Below are 19,485 nucleotides of genomic sequence, written 5' to 3' on the forward strand. Positions count from 1 at the left end.
AAAATCAAACCATGAAGGACGGGACCTGTTTTTTTATCTCCGAGCACATGTTCCATGAGACTGGCAGCAAAAACAGACAAGAATATAACCACAAGCTGTAATTCAGGGGTTTAAGCCGGCATGGACCTTTAAAGAGTAACTAAACCCTAAAACCATTTTTTTCAGCTGATAATCATTGTTTCTGGTTGTACAGTAGTGTTACTGACTGATCCTGCTCAAAATCTTGACAGTTTAGTGCAAACTGTTGAAAATCTACATTTTATTTTAAAAATGTGGTATGGAGTGCCCTCTACAGCTTGAAATCTGGTTACTACACTTGAATTTGCATTACATTACATTGGAGGCGAATGATTCTTTTTCGAGGCGAATGATGTCACTAACCGTCCACACTAAAGCCTGCCCTCCTCCCTTTACTCCTCCCCTTACTATAAAACCATTCTGTCNCCCCCCCCTCCCCCCCCGCCCCCACCCCCCCTTCCCCCCCGGTCCTTCCCTCACCTCCGCCTATCTTTTCTGAACTTTTTGAAATCAAGCTGTGGGCGGAGTAATGCCCAGAGAGGGGGGTTTAGTTCCCCTTTAAAACTAAAAGCTGACACACAAAGGTTGGTACGAGTCCGACCTACGCTTTAGAAAGTTGTCAAAAATGTGTTTTCCAAAAATATTCAAAATGGCTGAAATCTTTCCCGGTGGACCTTCATAGCTCTTGAGGCATTTTTGTGGAGCACATCGAGCTGAACTTGTGTGTCGAGTTTCAACTCAGTCTGACTCACAGTTTGGGGGCGTGGCCATTTCAAAATTGAAATTTTGCGCCTAAATGATGGCGCCCCCATCTGGCTGTCTGAGTTGGTCTTATATTTATTGAACACAATTTGCACACAACGTCAAACCATGGGTGAAAATTTCTTGTCTCTGTGATGAACCATCTCACGGGAATTTGTGAAAATATTTCTGAATAATAATAATTATTGTTATTATGAATAATAAAACAGGACAAGAACAATTTCAGGGTTTCAGCCCCGCGGTCTTGAATCTCCTAATTAACTTTTCTCTCATTTCTGCGGTGGTGTTTATATCGATCCATGAAGGTGTATTTCCTTGTGGTAAACACTAGGGGGCGTACTTTGTTTACTGTTATTATTTTCAAATGATATCGTTTTTATTTAGTTTGTTACATAGTACAGTGAATTTTCAGCACAGAGCTTTTATTTTGAAGTGCCGCACCCTGTTGTACAGTGAGTGACTAACGGACAGCTACTTGACAGAGACAGCGAACTAGCTTGAAGACATGGACAAATACAAGTATGACTGAGGAGAAATCTGGGAGTTGGGGACCGCTGGTTTACAGTTTTAGGATTTTGAATTGGTGTTGCAGAAGCACAATAAAAGTGAAAAACAAAAGAACAGATTTTATGTGTTTTTGCTTGCACAGCCCTGCGGAACATTCATGCAGGTGGAAAAATGTTAGGATGAAATTTCAGCAGAAATATAATCTATGTTTGACCAAAGAAATCCTATGATGTCATACCTCCAGGTCATTGCTGACATGCTGCCAAAATGTTTTATCAGTTTAGTTTCTGCTTCAGCCGATACGATGAAGATGCTCATGTGGCTGATACGAACTTGCCAACATTATAAATTGAACGTGACCGGACCGCCACCATTGGACCACTGGATCTGTTGCACCTTAGTCACACAATCCTCCGTCCTGATTGGCTTCATGTTCTACATCAAGCTAATCATACTTCTTCATAGATGGTGATCGTTTGTCAGATCAGAGGTCTGATGTTCGGAGCCGCTAGGTGGTGTAGGTGGTAATTTATTGGATGTCGACCTAAATATAAACAGACGCTCCAAATCAACTGGGGAAAGAGGGTGTGACACATCAGGAGGCAGCGCCATGAAACTCTGTAACTGAAGGGGAGAAACAGGAGCAACAGGTGTTTGATGTCAGGGTAACATTCTCTGTCTGGACACAGACACTTTATAGAAGGAAACTTTTTTTTTTTTTTTTTTGTCCAAAAACTAGCAACACGGATAATTAAGACCAGACCCGGTAGGTAAAGTAACTCAGATTTTGTTTTCAGCTGTAAACAGGATTTCTTTTTTTTTTTTTTTTTTCAGTGAACGAACACAGAGGAAACACCGGTGAGGTCTGAGGGTTCATGGTTCAGTTACAGACGTGTCTGTTGACAGAGGTATCTGGTGAAGTCGGTTTCTTCCCGGTCAGCTGCTACAAAGGTTCAAAGACGAGGAATGTTGGTAAAGATAATAATCCATCACAGTCCATCGTGTCACCGTGGATCCACACTGTTAATTATAAATAGTTTTCTGGTATCAGTTTCAGCTGGATTTCCCTGCGCAGGTCAGAAAGAGCAGGGACAGGAAGAAGAAGCTGGCGGTAGTAGAGTTAAGGCGCTGGCGGCTGAACAGACTGCAGGAAGAGGGGTCGGAGGATTATTCCTCCATTTTACTGCTTTTATCTGAGATTAAAGACGGTCTGAGGATTAAAGTGGATTCCACAGCTCAGCTTGTTCCCACAGAGGTCCAACGGCAACCTTTAAACTGCGAGAGACGAGCTGCAGAGTCAGAACGCTGCAGAGACGAGCTGCAGAGTCAGAACGCTGCAGACGAGCTGCAGAGTCAGAACGCTGCAGAGACGAGCTGCAGAGTCAGAACGCTGCAGAGACGAGCTACAGAGTCAGAACGCTGCAGAGACGAGCAGCAGAGTCAGAATGCTGCAGAGACGAGCTGCAGAGTCAGAGCGCTGCAGAGACAAGCTATAGAGTCAGAACGCTGCAGAGATGAGCTGCAGAGTCGGAACGCTGCAGAGACATCTGCAGAGTCAGAATGTTGCAGAGACAAGCTGAAGGGTCAGGATGCTGCTGGATGCTGTCACTCACTGGACACCTTCCACTCTGCTTTGAACAAATATTTTCACATTATTCTGCTTTCACTGCGGACGAGTCTTTGGAGCTTCGTTTTTTTTTTTTTTTCATTTCCTGTGTTTTTATTTTCTGTCACCACATCAGGTATCTCAGACTCAGAGAGACTCAGACAGTGTGAACACGTCAGGGTGACAGGAAATATGATTATCCTGACAAAGGCTCATGGTGCTGCTTCGGTAAAGTCTGTTCCTTCTAATAAGACCAGAATCCTTTCTGCTCAGTCTCAGGTGTCCCGGCTGGACAGGCGGCGGTCGGAGACTTGACTTCTATTTCACTGATTTGATAAAGATAGAAGCCTGATGCTTCAGATTTCTTCCACTTATGTCTCTGGCACCAAATCAAGGGACAAACGGACGATCCATTCTGTCCCGTAATCCGTCAAATGCACAGATCACACAGGGTGGTCCCAGCCGCCTGCCTCCTCCCCCTCCTGTTTCCTCTTAGCAACTAAAGCTGCTTCAAATTTTGCAGCTATGTCACCAACACCACCGGAGTCCCTGTAACCACAGACAGGAAGTGAACTCAACACCTCCCTATCTTCTCCTGCATTGTGTCTCTGTTGTGATGCAACTGCCGTCATCACCACTCCCCTCAGCACATAGAGATGGTGACGTTGATCCCCAGGTTGCCGTTGTCGGCGAACAGATGGGCAATGGAGGTGTCGAACACCAGGCAGTCACTGTTCATGATGGCAGCCGCCACCCCGTCATGGATGGAGCGCGGTGTGGCCTCCCAGGTGAGCCGCCGCCGGTTGCCGTTCAGTTCCAGGCGGTAGGCAAAGTTCTCGGCCTGCTTGCGGGTGCCAATGAGCAGCACTACGGCAAAGAACTGCTGGTGGCCCTCGTACTTCTCCTGCTTCTCCAAAACCAGCATGAAGTGGTGGCTGAAACACGACTGCATCATCACCCAGTCCACGGCACCCGGCAGGTTGATGTCCGTCGCCAGGAAGACAATGTCCTCCCCCTTGCCAGAGACAGACATGATGGTGTCATAAAATTCACTACATTCACTGTGTGGTAAAGCTGCAACAATGACCCGTCATGATGTAACGTTAAAGCGTCAGTGCTGACCTGCAGGGTGGTGATGTAAAGTTAAAGAGTCGGTACTGACCTGCAGTGTGGTGATGGACTTGTGCGCGTGCATCAGGTGAGGCATCACAGCCTCCAGGGAACCGTGCCACTTGCAGGTGGCCCCGGGACAGGGACAGGTGTACGGCCTGAACTCACACACCTCCTCGTGATCAGGCTTCTCACTGTGGTGCAGAGACAACAGACAGCCGGCCGACGAGTACTGCAGAGACAACACAGGACATGGAGTTAATGTATCACCTCAGAGCTGTACCTCAGTAAACGTACATGTGATCTGATATGTTTGCTGGTAAATAGAACAATTATTTATGTTTTTCTATAAATGACAACGGAGCTTAATTTTTTCAAAATAAAACTCTTTACATCCAAACTGATACACTCAGAGTCGAACTCAGTGTGTTCTTCCTCAGTCACATTGAACTGAGCGCAGCAGAGACAGCAGCATGTAAATGAACTCACTCCTGAAGCTGTGACGACAGAGATTAATTACTCTGCTCATTCAGGAGCAGATTTCAGTGACGGCTGCAGCTTCTCTTTGAATATCTGAGATACTGAAGGTCACAGTGATGAGATTCTCCCTCCTCCTCCTCCTCCTCCTCTTCCTCCTTTTCCTCCTCTTTCATCTTGAACAACACAGCCCCTATAGACAGACCAGGAGCCTATAGCTCTGCAGCCGATCATGGCAGTAAATGAGGTATGAAAACAGCGGCGAGGCACTCAAGGGAGGCGGCGGCATTATTATTGATGCTGTTTGAACATTGCCTTCATCCATAAACATGAGGAGGGAGAGACGAACACAGGCGGAAATCTAAATCAGTTTCACTTCAGTTTCTGTAACGAACCTCCGTCAGTGTGGAAAGACGACACCTGCTGATTGATCAGTTTGACCTCAGGACATCAGACAGTTAATTTATCTCTACAGCCGCGGTGTGACAGGAGAAAACATCATCACGAAAATATAGACAATTAAATATCACGTACACAGAAATAATTTTTCATGATTCGTTGACAGTATTTTATTATTTGAACATTAATTTGTTTCTGCAGCTTAATCTGTGATCATTCTCTCCATAATGGCGATGACTTTATCACACTTAAGTGACCGGTTGACATTTTTGACACTGCACACGTGGTTTTTGCACCTTCTTGATTATATTTATATTTTGTTTAATTTGCATTGTGTCTGATTTGTACTGTAACTGCTGCACAACATTTTCTCTCAGGATAAAAGAAGTGTCATCGGATCTTATTAACTGGGTCATGTTTAGTTTATGAAACATTAGAAATACTGACAATGTGATTACTGGATTTAATTGGAAGTCCATTGACATATCATGTTCACAAGAATGAGATGGACACAAGGTCACAGTGACCTTTGACCACCAACATCTATTCAGTTTATTGTTCAGTCCAAGTAGTAGTTTGTTCCCAAATCTGAGGAAATTCCCTCCAAGTGTTCTTGAGATATCTGATTCACAAGAATGAGGGAGGTGTGACACAAGGTCACAGTGACTTTGACCTTCAACCACCAAATCCTATTGTTCATCCTTGACTCAAAGTGGATGTCTGTGCCAAATTTGAAGAGATTTTCTCACAGTGTTCTTGAGATATTGTATTTACAAGAATGAGACAGACGCAAGGTCACAGTGAGCTTGCACTTTAATAACCAAATTCTGATCAGTTCATCCTTGACTCAAAGTGGACATTTATGTCAAATTTGAAGAAATTCCCCCATGGTATTCATATCGCATTCTCATGAATGAGAGAGATGCAACGCAAGGTCACAAGGTCACACCACCAAATTCTAATCAGTTCATTGTTTAGTCCAAGTGGTTTGTGCCAAAGAAATTCCCTTGAGGCATTCTTGAGATATCGTGTTCACAAGGTTGGGACAGATGAACCGAACCTGAAAACATAATGCCTCTGGCTGCAGCTGTGGCTGGCGCAGAGCGTAGTTAATGTGAAACCTCTCGGTTAATAAAAAGATCTGACTGAGGGACGGTTTCTGCTGAGTGTTTCTCTGACAGCACGCTGAGTGGATTATCGTCTGAGAGGTGGAGTTCACTGCAGACGGAGGAGGAGGAGGAGGACAGACAGATGCTTGTTCATCAATATGTAATTGTATCCTTTGTGTTGACGGAGGCCGAGTGACACATCTCTTATTTACAGCACCAGACGCCGACCCAGGATCTGTCGACAGCAACACCACACCACTGTACACACTGAGGACACACACTGAGGACACATGCCCAAACTGAACTTCATCACATTCACATCTTCACACAAACAAAATAATAAAACCAGGTAAAAACAGTAAAACATTAAATCATTGTTTGTCAGGAACTTTAAAGTTTCCATTTGTCCCTCTCCTCCTCTGCATCACCTTAAATCACGCTGCGGGTGCAGAATCTGGATTATTGATCTGAACAGAGTGATGACAGGAAGGTGAGTGAGTGTGTGTGTGTGTGTGTGTGTGTGTGTGTGTGTGTGTGTGTGTGTGTGTGTGTGTTTCAGCCCTGTTTGCTGCCTGGCAGGAGGTCCACTGTTTGTCTGATTAAATATGAATCAGCTGCAGGTCAGAACGCAGCAGCAGCAGCTTCCTGAAAACAGGCAGCGTTTGTTCACTCAGACCAAACTGCTGCTGGTTTTATGTGTTTTTAAGTGACGACAGAAAAAAATCCTCCACCTGTTTAAAATGTAATAATAATAATAATAATAATAATGCATTTTATTTATAGGCCCCTTTCAGAGCACTCAGGGACACCTTATAAGACATAGTTAAAAAACAAGCAGCAGTAATGTATCCATAGTATCCATAGATCATAAAATCCAAAAAGTCAGTAATATGCAGTTACAAGGTCATCAAATGACTAGACAAAAATCATAATTATAAATATTAGGTATAAAGTCATCATCACTGCAAGTCTCAATATGTGTGTCACCATTAAATCAGACTGAACATGGCAGCTGGAAAAGGACGGGATGTGAAAGTGGACAGGGAGGCGATACTGCCGATGTCATGTTGAAGGCAGGTAGAGCTAGGTGTCATCAGCATAACAGTGGAAATGAATACCAAATTTTCTGAAGATATAGCCAAGAGGTAGAAGTTACACAATAAATAACAGGGGGCCTTGGACAAAGCCCTGAGGAGCACCACTTGTAACTGGAAAAGAGCTGCATCTCAGGTTTCTGATTTGAACAAAGTGAGTGCGGCCAGAGAGATTTAAACCAGTTTAGAGTGGTGCCAGTGATACCACTGGTAGCTAATCATTCTAGCAGGATGTTATGTGCAATGGTATCAAAGGCTGCCCTTAGAGAGTGGACCTGAGCTGCAACTGATCTTTCAGGTATTTTAGAAAGGAATACCTGGACACCTCCGTACCTGGGCGCCTCCTGCTGGAGGTGTCCCAAGCACGTCCCACTGGTAGGAGGCCCCGGGGCAGACCCAGAACACGCTGGAGGGATTACATATCTCGTCTGGCCTGGGAACGCCTTGGGGTCCTCCAGGAGGAGCTGGAAAGCATTGCCAGGGAGAGGGATGTCTGAGGTGCTTTGCTCGGCCTGCTGCCCCCGCAACCCGGATAAGCAGATGAAAATGGATGGATAGAGACGAACGGTAAATTTGAAATTGGTCAAAGTTTCTTAAATTGTTGGGCATAAAACCAGAGGTAAGGATGGAATGCATAATCTCAGTTATTAAGGAGGAGAGGGAAGAAGACAGATTTTAACTAGGTGAGTCGGAGGGGGGGTCTAATGGGCAGGTTGATGATTTGGATTTACAAATCAGACCAGATATTTCATCAACAGTGGGAAGTTTAAAACTAGACAGAGAAGGCACGGGGGAAGCACAGAAAAGCAAATCAGGTGTGCTGTAGGTAGTATTGTTAGATGTGGTCAGCTGCTGGTGAATATTTACAATTTTGGCATTAACAAAGTTTATAAAGGTGTCACACTGGGCAGTAGAAAACAGGTGCCTAATATTCATCTAATATGATTCAGAAATTCCCTCAAGGTATTGAGATGTCATGTTCACAAGAATGAGACAGATGAGGTCACATAGATCTTGACCTCTGACTGTTGTCCGTTGAGGCGTTTTTGAAATATTGTGCTCACAGGGATGGGATGGACGGGCGGAAAACCTGAAAACAATGTCTTCAGCCACAGCTATCGCCGGCACAGAGCATAACAAAAACCTTAAATCAATCCAAGCGAACATTTGAGTGGAATTTAAAGAAATTCCCTCATGTTGTTCTGGAGACATCGTGTTCATGAGATTTAGACGGACAACTTTGATTATGTCCCTTGAGGTGTTAAGATATCACTGTAACAAGGATAGGATGGATGGGGGGACAGCCCGCGTGTCCATAATGCCTATGGACACGGCTATCGCTGGTTTGGAGGCAAAAAAACCGAAGCAGTCAGAAATATTCTCGTTGTCTGAAAGAGATGAACATCATGAACCTGCGGGGAGACGAGACGCTGCCTCAGAACTGGATCGCCATAGAAGCTCAGGAACCTCTCCTTTATCTGTAATACGTACCCGTCCGTCCATCCGTCCATCCATCCATCCATCCATCTGCAGCTGCAACTAAACAATCCATTATCAACTAATCTAACTGATTGTTTCACATAAAATGTAAAAAAATCTGAAAAATGCTTATCACGGTGTCCCAGAACCCAAAGTGACGTCTTCACATTTCTTCTTCTGTCCAACCAACAGTCTCAAACCCAGAGTCTTCAGTTACTGTTGGAGACGACGAAGAAAAGCAGCAGAGTCTCACATTAAGAAGCTTGAAAAGCTTAACTGATTATCAAAATAGTTGCTGCTTAATTTGCTTTTGATCGACTTATTAATTAATCAACTGTTCGCTGCAGCTCTTTCACCTGATCCACAGCTCTGCTCCAGGACAGGTGACGGAGGGAAACACTCAACACAACATGAAGCACACGTTTTCACTTCAGACTGAAGACACAAAGATTTCAGCATGTTGGTCCATTTTTAGGAATCTGACATCATTCAGACAACAACAGGTCAACATGCTGTCCCACACACACACACACACACACACACACACACACACACACACACACGAATCCTCTTATCTGCTGCATTAATGAATTTTTCAGAGGATTTACAGCGACAGTAAACCTGTACAGAGTTCTCATCAGGACTCTCTGTGCTCTCCTGGACTTCTGTCTTTGTGAGGACCGGTGTGAGACCTGGACATTTGAGGACAGTTTGTTCTCACGTCCCTTCACAAAGTCTGAAAGACCTAAAGACGTTCTGTTATCGCTGCACTGATCCAGAGCTGCAGACTTCAGGCTGTTCTCACACGCTGTTTGTTTGTTTTCCTACATTAAGCAAAGCACCAAAATCTGAACATATCCCACGTAACAATGAGCCAGTAATTTGTGTATGACCCACGTATTTCGGAAGGCTACCAGCATGTGACCGATGTGCTGACGAAGAGTAAAGAAGGAGGCGGTCCATAAGGACTCAGGTTGGGGCGGTGGATTGGTCACACAACACAGAACTTTCCGCCGAGAGAACAATGTTCAGAACTGAGTCATTTAAAGGAATGTCCTCACCGTGTTTCTTGTCCTACACCCACCCACAGTAACTTTATGTAAATTATGTACATTAACAACGAGTATATGTTGGTTATTTTCATTGTACATTATATTCTCGATTAAATGATTAGTCTATTAAATGTCAGAAAATGGTAACAAAGGTTTCCCAAAACCAAAAATGTGTTGTTTTGTCTGCAGTGTTGTCACGATACTGGAATTTTCAACTGCGATATAATACCATGTTTGATACCACTGGAATAAACACACACAGTGGGGGCATAAAAATTCAAAGTTGTAATTAAAGGATAAATATAACAAGACTGTAACATAACAACAATGACTCCTCTTTACTAGGCTGGTGTCAGAGAACAGCAGAATGACCAGAGGAAACATTAATGACAGCTGCTGCTGCTGCTGAATCCACACTGCAGAAGATTAAGATTAATAAAGTTTCTAACCCTCAGAATCAATGAATATTAATATATGTAAAATGTGTGACAGCACCACAGTGGGCACCTCCGCAGATCCTGCGACACGGCCTGATGTGCACCTCCACAGATATGTTTTGCACTTACAGGAAGAAATGACAGCTTTTTTTTCTCCTCAAAAGAACAAACACGTCTGAGAGTTTCTCTGCCAACACTGATCAGCACATCTTGTTGTTGTTATGCCATGCCTTATTCTCTTCTGTTATACTTCTACTTGCTTTGATGTCCTTCCCTTTCTCTCTTCTCTTTCTCTCCCTGAACACCTACCTGCCAGTGGGACAAGGGATGGAAATTAGCCGCTTGGCTACAATCTCTTACATATTTACGTTGTTAATGTTCATTAATATGTTCTGTCCCATTTTTAAAAATAAACAAATAAATAAAAAAAAAAAATAAACACAGTGACACTGAACGCATCATCAGTCCATGCACCAGCCTGATTCTGTAATCACACTGACTGGTCGTCTGCAGCTGTGAACACATGCAGCATCTTTAACCAGACGGTGAGCAGCTGATAACAAACATATTCAACCAGTTTAACCAGTCAGAGACATCCAACTGGACCCCAGTCCCACTGATCCTGGAAACACCAGACGCATCTCTCTGCAGAGCCTCGACCATCACGTCACCATCAAACCATCAATGCAATCAGGCTGAGAGGGTCTGCGTGTTATTGTGTGTGTGCGTGTGTGTGTGTGTGTGTGTGTGTTACTGTGTGTGTGTTACTGTGCGTGTGTGTGTAGTAAATGGATTACAGGTTAAGAGATTCCCTCCATCACTTCAGTTCGGGGGGTTTCGTTGGCAGGAAATCAGTTGACTCAGTTGGTTTCAGATCGATAATGTAATCAGATTAACTCGGGTCTTTGAACAGATGAAGTCAGGACGTTACACCGACCGTCTTAAAGGAGCAGTTCACCCCAAAACACAGTATAAATTATATGTAGAATATTCAGCCACTTAAAACACAGTAAACTGCTCAGGCGAGCTGAACCTGATGTTCAGCACTGAACAGAAACCAATCCAGCGAAGAAGAACCACAGAACAACCCGCAGTTGTTTAACTCTCTGTCCTCCCTCAGGACTCACCTGGCTGCCCGGCAGCGGTTTGGTGCGGCCGACAGGTCGGCTGGCTCTGCCCCTGACCTCTGACCCCTGATGATGCTGCTGCTGCTGTTGTTGTCCGGTGTTAGCGGTTAGCCCTGAGGCGCTAGCTGCAGTGACTCCGTGGTGGCGGTGCCAGCCCAGCAGGCAGCGCCACTGAGCCAGCTCCCTAAGGAGAGGCAGGCAGGAGGCCGGACACAGCATCGAGCACACAACACTGCTGAAACCACACACACACACACACACACACAGATACAGACGGCTTCGTTACTCTAAACACAAATGTGTGTCCTGCAGAGCAGCTGCAGGTTCCTCACCACAGATATTTTGTCTCACAGCTCTGATCCTGACAGGAAACTGAAATCTCTGAATCTCTGGACGGACGGCAGGAAATCTCGTTGGCGACCTACGAACTGGGTTTTTCTTTCACGTCGTTAAATAAGTCAGTTTTGTTACCTTATACCCAGCATTCCCTTTTCTCCGTCTTAAGGCCCGGACACACCAAACTGACTGTGCACCAGTGACCATCAGTAAACATTTCTGCTCAAGAGCTCAGTGGATAAAGATCTAGAATCACCACCCTGTGGTTGTATGACTCCGCCCACCAGTCCACCCTGTGGTTGTGGTTGTATGACTCCGCCCACCAGTCCACCCTGTGGTTGTATGACTCCGCCCACCAGTCCACCCTGAAATGAGTTCATGTTTTGGGTTTATCAGCCAATCAGCTGCCTTTTCATGGTTTAAGATTAAAGGACTCGTTTCTATGACAACAGCTCCAGATGACCTTCAGCTGCATTTCGGCCCCGTCTACATGTATCTTTGTAAACAGAGATGTTTCTCTGTGTCGCTGCCTCTCGTCCACACAAACTGTTTCAGGTAATAAAACTGAGATTTTTTAAATCTAAACTCTGATGACTGTGTGTCTGTATGGACGTGTGAAATGGAGCATTGACAGCGATGACATCATCTCCTCAATTCGCACCTGCCCATTGCTGCTCTACGGAGCTTAAGTCAATCAATCAATCAATTTTATTTATAAAGCCCAATATCACAAATCACAATTTGCCTCACAGGGCTTTACAGCATACGACACCCCTCTGTCCTTATGACCCTCACAGCTGATTTTAACGGGGAAAAAAACGGTAGAAACCTCAGGAAGAGCAACTGAGGAGGGATCCCTCTTCCAGGACGGACAGACGTGCAATAGATGTCGTACAGAACAGATCAGCATAATAAATTAACAGTAATCCGTATGACACAATGAGACAGAGAGAGAGAGAGAGAGAGAGAGAGAGAGAGAGAGAGAGAGACAGAGAGAGAGAGAGAGAGACAGAGAGAGAGAGAGAGAGAGATGCAGGTAATGATGATCCCCAGGATCAACAACAACAATGACGGACTACCGTTTCCTTTCTACTTTCTGTGAGCACTGCTGGCTGCTGGTGGGGTGGTGCGGGTTTGCCCATGCAGTCTACATGTGCTTTGTGGACTTGGAGAAGGCTTACAATCATGTCCCAAGGCGAGTCTTGTGGGGGGTACTGCGGGAGTACGGGGTACTGGGGTTGCTGCTACAAGCCATCTGGTCCCTGTATGAGAGCAGTGTCCGCATACCTGGCACAAAGTCAAACATGTTTCCAGTGGGTGTGGCCTCCTCCAGGGTTCTCCCTTGTCACCGATCCTGCTCATGATATTCAGGCGCAGCCAAGGGGAGGAAGGGGTCAGGTTTGGTGACCACAGAACTGGTTCTGTTGGCTTCATCACACTGTGACCTCCAGCATGACCTGGGGCGGTTTGAGTGTGAAGCGGTCAGGATGAGAGTCAGCACCTCCAAATCTGAGGTCAGGGTTCTCTGCTGGAGAACGGTGGATTGTTCCCTCTGGGTTGGGAGAGAGTTACTGCATCAAGAGAAGGAGCTCAAGTATCTCTGGGTCTTGTTCATGAGTGAGGGTAGAATGGAGCGTGAGATGGATCGTCGGTTTGGTGCAGTGTCTGCAGAGATGCGGGTGCTGTGCCGGACCGCCGTGGTGAAGAGGGAGCCGTGCCAGCTTTTTAATTCTAATTTCCTGGTCCATCTGCATCCCAACCCTCACCTGTGGTCATGAGCTCTGGGTAGTGACCAAAAGAATGAGGTAGCAGTAGTAGCAGCTGAAATGAGTTTCCTCTGTAGGGTGTCTGGGCTCAGCCTTAGAGATAGGGGGAGGAGTCAGAGTCAGACATCTGGAGGGAGCTTGGAGTAGAGCCGCTGCTCCTTCATGTTGAGGTGGTTCAACATCTGATCAGGATCCTCCTGGGTGCCTCTTGTTAGAGGTGTTCTGGGCATGTCCCACTGGTAGGAGGCCCCGGGGCAGACCCAGAACACATTGGAGGGAGTACATATCTCATCTGGCCTGGGAACACCTCGGGGTCCTCCAGGAGGAGCTGGAAAGTGTTGCTGGGTAGAGGGACGTCTGGGGTGCTTTGCTCAGCCTGCTGCCCCCGCGGCTCGACTTAGGATAAGTGGTTGAAAATGGATGGATGGATGCTGGCTCTATTGACGACATTTCTCCTCCTGATTAACCACTTCATGACCAAAACGAGGCGTCTCCTGCACCCCATGTTTTTCGCTCTACCTCAGTGTACGCAGTTTAAAATCTGTCAGAACTGACAGTTTTGGATCAGGACTGATCGATCCGGCAGATGATGTGACATGTTCCAGAGTGGGACTGTTGTTGATGAGGAGCGGAAGGAAAACCTAAGCATCACTCATATATCTGAGTGAGTTCCTTTGTCCTTTTGCTTAAAAGGAATCAGCAGTGATGAGATCTCCAGCAGGTGTTTTGAAAAGTCTGATTTTTCTGTCAAAGTTTGATTTAAATCGACTAAATATGAATGGTAAAATACTCTCTCTAAACCTTAGTAAAGGTCTTAAAGGACATGTCTGTCTCCACAGGTGTTGGTCAGCAGGTAGTTTAAATCCAGGCTGACATTGTGAAGTTATTTGTCCCTCTGTGCTCTCCGTATGTCGGCAGACGGACAAGAGGACAGAAACAGGCAGCAGCCGGCGAGCAGCTGTTCAGCCTGCGGAGCCACGTGGAGATCATATAGCAGAGAGATTAAAACTCCACAGTCTGACTGAGATAAACACATGAAATCAGACGCTTCACCTCCGTCTGCACACGGAAAATAAATCCTGTGTTAAAGTCAGATTCAGGATCAAAACTCACACTGCTGTTGGAAAGTTCTCAGTCAGCTGTTAAACTGCTGAGTTTCTTCTTTCCTTCAATAATAACTGTTATTAACAGAGAGAAGACGAATGAAACGGGTCGATGTGCCCTCAGTGTTGTCTGACAGGAGAGAATACTGTGTGAACGTGGAGTACGTGGCTTCATTTTGAGCTGCAGTCCTCTTTACATTTAGCATGGTTAGCAGCATCAGCATAGCTAGTGGTGCTAACATAGCTAATGATGCTAATGGTGTTTTAAACACAGACACATGCAGGTAGATGCTGCACTGACTGTGTCGACCTGTCGCTGTGAGTCGTCAACGTCACCACCATATTGGAAAGTAAACCTGGCCTGTAAACAGGAAATAAAGGGAGCTGTGGTTTTCAGGATAAAAAGCACTTCAATGTTAATGTTTCTCAACTGACTGTATTAACCTTAGACAGAGATGGCGCCACAGAGCCGATACAAAGTCCCGTCTTTACACGGAACCAAACCATGGCGGCATCATGTCGCTCCAATGTGCGATTTTAGACAGCGTGCTGGCATCAAATCAAAGGAGGCGTGACGTACGTGACATGTAACACAACAGCATCGGCCTCTAGTGTGACATATAACATACGTGTCAGCAGCTCTTCATAAACAATAACAATGACATCACGTCAGTAACAATCATTAACAGTCCCTGTTATATGGCGGCTGATCTCGGGCGTATGATCAATACGCATAAGGAGCTCCTGGACCTCAGTGTTTTCACTGTTTGTGGACGTTTTCAGCTGCTGTTCTTCTTCTTTGAGTTCGCTGGCTTGCTTTCTCCAATATGGCGGCGACGCTGATGTAAAATCTAGCCGTCAACGAAGCATCTACGTTTCTATGTCTGTGGTTCTACAACTCAAAATTAGGGATGCAAGATATTGGATGATTTGTAGATATCAAATATGTAACAAATTATATGATTTATTCAATAGTAATAAAACAATATTTTCTGCATCGGTTATCATACCGTGAAAATCTCAAACTGCTGCAGCCCCAGTGGAAGATCATCCACGATTACTGAGACCATTTAGTCTACTCCATTTCAACAACAAAATTCCCAAACTTTTGATGATTTTTACCAATTCCATGATTTTTCCAGGCCTGGAAGAAATTTCATGACCAGCTGTCTCGTTGATAAAACAGGGCGTAGAATCCAGACTAAAAATGTGCGTATGGACAAAAACCGAAAATGGTGTGCACCAAAACATATTTGACAATTTCTACAATCAAGCTTCCACCTCACCGTCTGCGTCGCCAATTTCCCGCCTCCAAAAGTTTCTCCCATCAAGTCTATTTTTATAGACTGCAACTTTTGCGTGGTCTGCTCCTCGTCTGTACGGGAGGACCAAACTGTGAGGACGACCCTCTCTTTACAATTAATCAGCAGCTGATTGGCTCGTTAAAAAAACCCGCCAGGTCATCGATAAGCTCCATTACATTTAATCTGATTATCCAATTATTGATTAGAACTGCATTAATGTAAATATCTCTGATGGTGCATTCAAGAGCAGCCAGTGCAGATGGGAGAAACGACCTCCCTGATCACAAAGAAGATCTAACAGTCATTTCCATCTGATTAATTCTGACCAATCGATTAATCATGACATCATCATCATTTTCTTCAAAAGTCTGGTTACGTCCGACCAAAAGTCTGCAAGCCACAACACGTCAGTCGGTAACACGGGGTTAATATTCAGCCCGAACACACAGTGTAATGAACTGAAGCTGACTGATTAATCAGTCGATCGTTAGTTGATCTCTGTCAGAATCAATTATTGGTTTCAGTCACTGATCAAACAAACAGCAGCTCCTCTAACGAGAGGACCTTCTGCTTCTGTCTCAGTGAGTTAAACAACCAATCAATAAAATAATCCACTGATTAATCAATAACGAACAGAGCTGTGAGATTAATCAATCAAATCTGATCTGAGAATCATTCAGTCATTTTAGTCCTGCCAAAATATCTTCATCATCATCATCATCATCATCATCATCATCATCATCATCATCAGCTGACTGTCCAACCACATCAAACACGTCTGACATCATCCTGATCGACTGATCGACTGATCGATAAATAACCAATGACTCACAGAGACGCAGCGGCTCGTCGCTGAATCCAAACACACCGACACACTGCAGCTGAACCTCGCTCAGCCACCCTCTCCTGCTGCTGCAGAGAAAAACCTGTTTTCTTCTTCTGTGGTTAAAAGACGAAAACACCGACACACACAGATGCCGACACACACTCACACACACACACACACACACACACTGAGCTGTGTGTCGAATGACCGTCCACACACACACCATTAACACACACTCTGTGCTGTCAGTAAAGGTCTCTCGTCCTCTGACTGAAAAACATTCAGCTTCCAAACGACCGAGCGACCGCACAGCGCCGCCACCGACACACTGCAGCACACACACACACACACACACACACACACACACACATACACACACACCAACACGCACACACACACACACACACACACACACAGTGGGGGCGGGGAGAAAGACAGCTGAGAGAGAGAGAATAAAAGGGGAGTATCGCTCGGCTGAGAGCAACCCTCCTCCTCCTCCTCCTCCTCCTCCTCCTCCTCCTCCTCCCAGCATCTGTCAACACCCCCAAACACACACACACACACACACACACACACACACACACACACACGTTTCCCGCTGCTTACAGCTCTGCAGTGTGTGTTTATCTCGTGTTGTATGTGTGTAAATGAGTGTGTGTTTTTTTCCCTGTTGTTGTTGTTGTTGTTGTTTTCATGTCCCAGAATCCCCTGCTGCTGCTGCTGCTCTGACCTTCTGACAGATTTAAAAACTTTTAAAAACCAAAATCCCTCACTGCTCATAACACAGTCCACCATACACTGAGTCTGCCATTTTGTTGTGCTGACCGAATGTATCATGGAAATTATTATACCCCTTACAGTGGACTCACAGTATTAATTTTTTATATTTAATTAATAATTTTCAGACATTTCAGTAACATTTTCTGGACATTTTATAAATAATTTTTGGAAGTATTTAACATTTGTTCCCAACATTTTAATAAAAATTAAAAAAACAATTCCAGACATTTTATTAACATATTTTCTAACATAACAATAATAATATTTCTTGGACAATTAATCAAAATTTTTTCTGACATTTCATTACTGTTTTTTGGAAACGTCAATAATATTTTTTGGATATTTTATTATCATTTTTCTCTCAGCAGTCTGATCATTTCTTTTGGAAATTTTTGGAAAATTTTAGTTTTGTTTATTTTCTATTCCTGTGTTTTTCCTTTCTGATTTTCCTTTGTTGAATGTGTGTCAAATCTAATCTAGAAAGAAATAAGATTAAAACTGTAAATAACAAAAAAAATATATTTTTTGGAAATTTTATTACCATTTTTCCAGACATTTTGTTAGTATTGTTCAGACATTTTAATACTTTTTTTAGACGTTTTATCAACTTTTTTTTTTTTTTTTTTTTTTTGGACATTTCATTAATTTTTATTTATTTATTTTTTTTATATATATTTATCTATTTAGCCATTTTTGAGGGGAATTTGAGTTTGGGTTAAAACGATCTCTGCGAGGATTCATTTTGCAGATCTGGTCTCTTTCCATAAAGTTCTCATTGTCCCAGTGAGGTGCGCACACATAAACTAACAGCACAGGTTTGTGATAACGTGACTCAGAGACGATGATGAAACAGCCATAAGGGTCAGATAGCGTAGCAGCACATTGTAAAAGTTAAAGTCATCAGTGTGTGAGAGAACACAGAGACTTAAAGTGTCGGGGACGGCGCGGTTGATGGTCGACACCTCGACACCAGCACAATGTGCTCAAACATCAGCCTCCAATATCCAGATTCAGTCAGAGCAAAGACAGGTTCACACAACAGTTCCTGTATATTTAGAGAGTGTATAGTCGTGGACTGTGCTGAGATCATGTTCACACTAACTTTATTTTTATGCTAGATTACAGACAGGTGTGGTTTAGTGCAGCTAACAAAACAAGATGGTGGACAACGTTGTGCGTAAAGACGGCATGAACTCTGTGTTGGTTTGGATTGTAATAAGCTTTTGTGTCATGCAGTGTTTAAGTGTCTGATAATGAGTGATATGGTGAGAATATATCTTCCTTATTCCTGAGGTCACGACTGTAGAAATGATTCTGGTCACAACTTCCTGTGAGACAGAGGAAGTAGCAGTGAGCTAGTTAGACCCATAGACTGTCTGTGGTTAGCCCCAGTGGCTACTCTTGGTGGCTAACCGCCAACGCTGGTTCTTTTCCAAAGTCATTTGCCTTCAGTTTATTTTATAACAAATATTTAACTAACGTTAACTCAGCATTTTCTAAAATGTCTCTGTGGAGCTCTGGTACCTGTTGCACTGTCCGTGTCTGTGACGACTAACAACCAGTCTGAGCTACATGTTTGTCTTCAGCAACTGTGTGTTGAACATGTGACCAGAACAAACAGGGATTGTTTCTGTTGCCATGGTTACCATTGACATGAGAAATAAAACTACAAGAGTTTAAATCAGAGTTATCAGCAGACAATGACACGTAGACTGACAGGTGCGTCACACACTGTCTTTCCCCGTCTGACTTCAGTCTCAACCTACGTTAGAAAATAAACTGTGAAATATATATTTAGTCATCAGGGCTGAGAACGTGTCACTGATTTACTGTACTGCCTTTATATCATATAAACACATGGAGTTATTTATGTCACTGTGACTGAAGCCTGCTGCTAAATTCAGCTTCATGTTTCACTCACAACAGTTTTAATAAATCACAAGTTATAAAAACATGTAAACTGTGTGGTTAACGCAGACGAGCGGAGGATTAGCTGGAAACATCACATTTATTCACTTTACATTAGGGTTGGGTACCGTTCATAATTTAACCGATACGGTACCGGTACCGGTATCTGGAATTCAGTACCGGTACCAAACGGTACCTTATTTCGGTACTTTTTAACCCTATGGGCCCTAGGCCTTTTTGGGGTATTTTTACTGCCTTTACTTTTAAGCTCATATCACAGTCATT

At 44.1% G+C, this 19,485-nt stretch overlaps 1 protein-coding gene across 1 annotated transcript in view; it reads right to left on the minus strand.

Moving 5' to 3' along the window:
- Positions 1–483: 483 nt before the first annotated feature.
- siah2l (seven in absentia homolog 2 (Drosophila)-like) overlaps positions 484–19,485 on the minus strand; it is a 22,182-nt gene continuing 3,180 nt past the window's right edge. The window contains exons 2-3 of the mRNA XM_050038320.1: positions 4,056–4,235; positions 484–3,908 (exon numbers count right to left, since the gene is read on the minus strand). Of these exons, the coding sequence (XP_049894277.1) occupies positions 3,537–3,908; positions 4,056–4,235 (552 nt within the window). The 3' untranslated portion in view covers positions 484–3,536. The remainder of the gene's footprint in view (positions 3,909–4,055; positions 4,236–19,485) is intronic.

Source organism: Epinephelus moara, chromosome 24, assembly GCF_006386435.1.
Source record: "Epinephelus moara isolate mb chromosome 24, YSFRI_EMoa_1.0, whole genome shotgun sequence".
Taxonomy (NCBI): Eukaryota; Metazoa; Chordata; class Actinopteri; order Perciformes; family Serranidae; genus Epinephelus; species Epinephelus moara.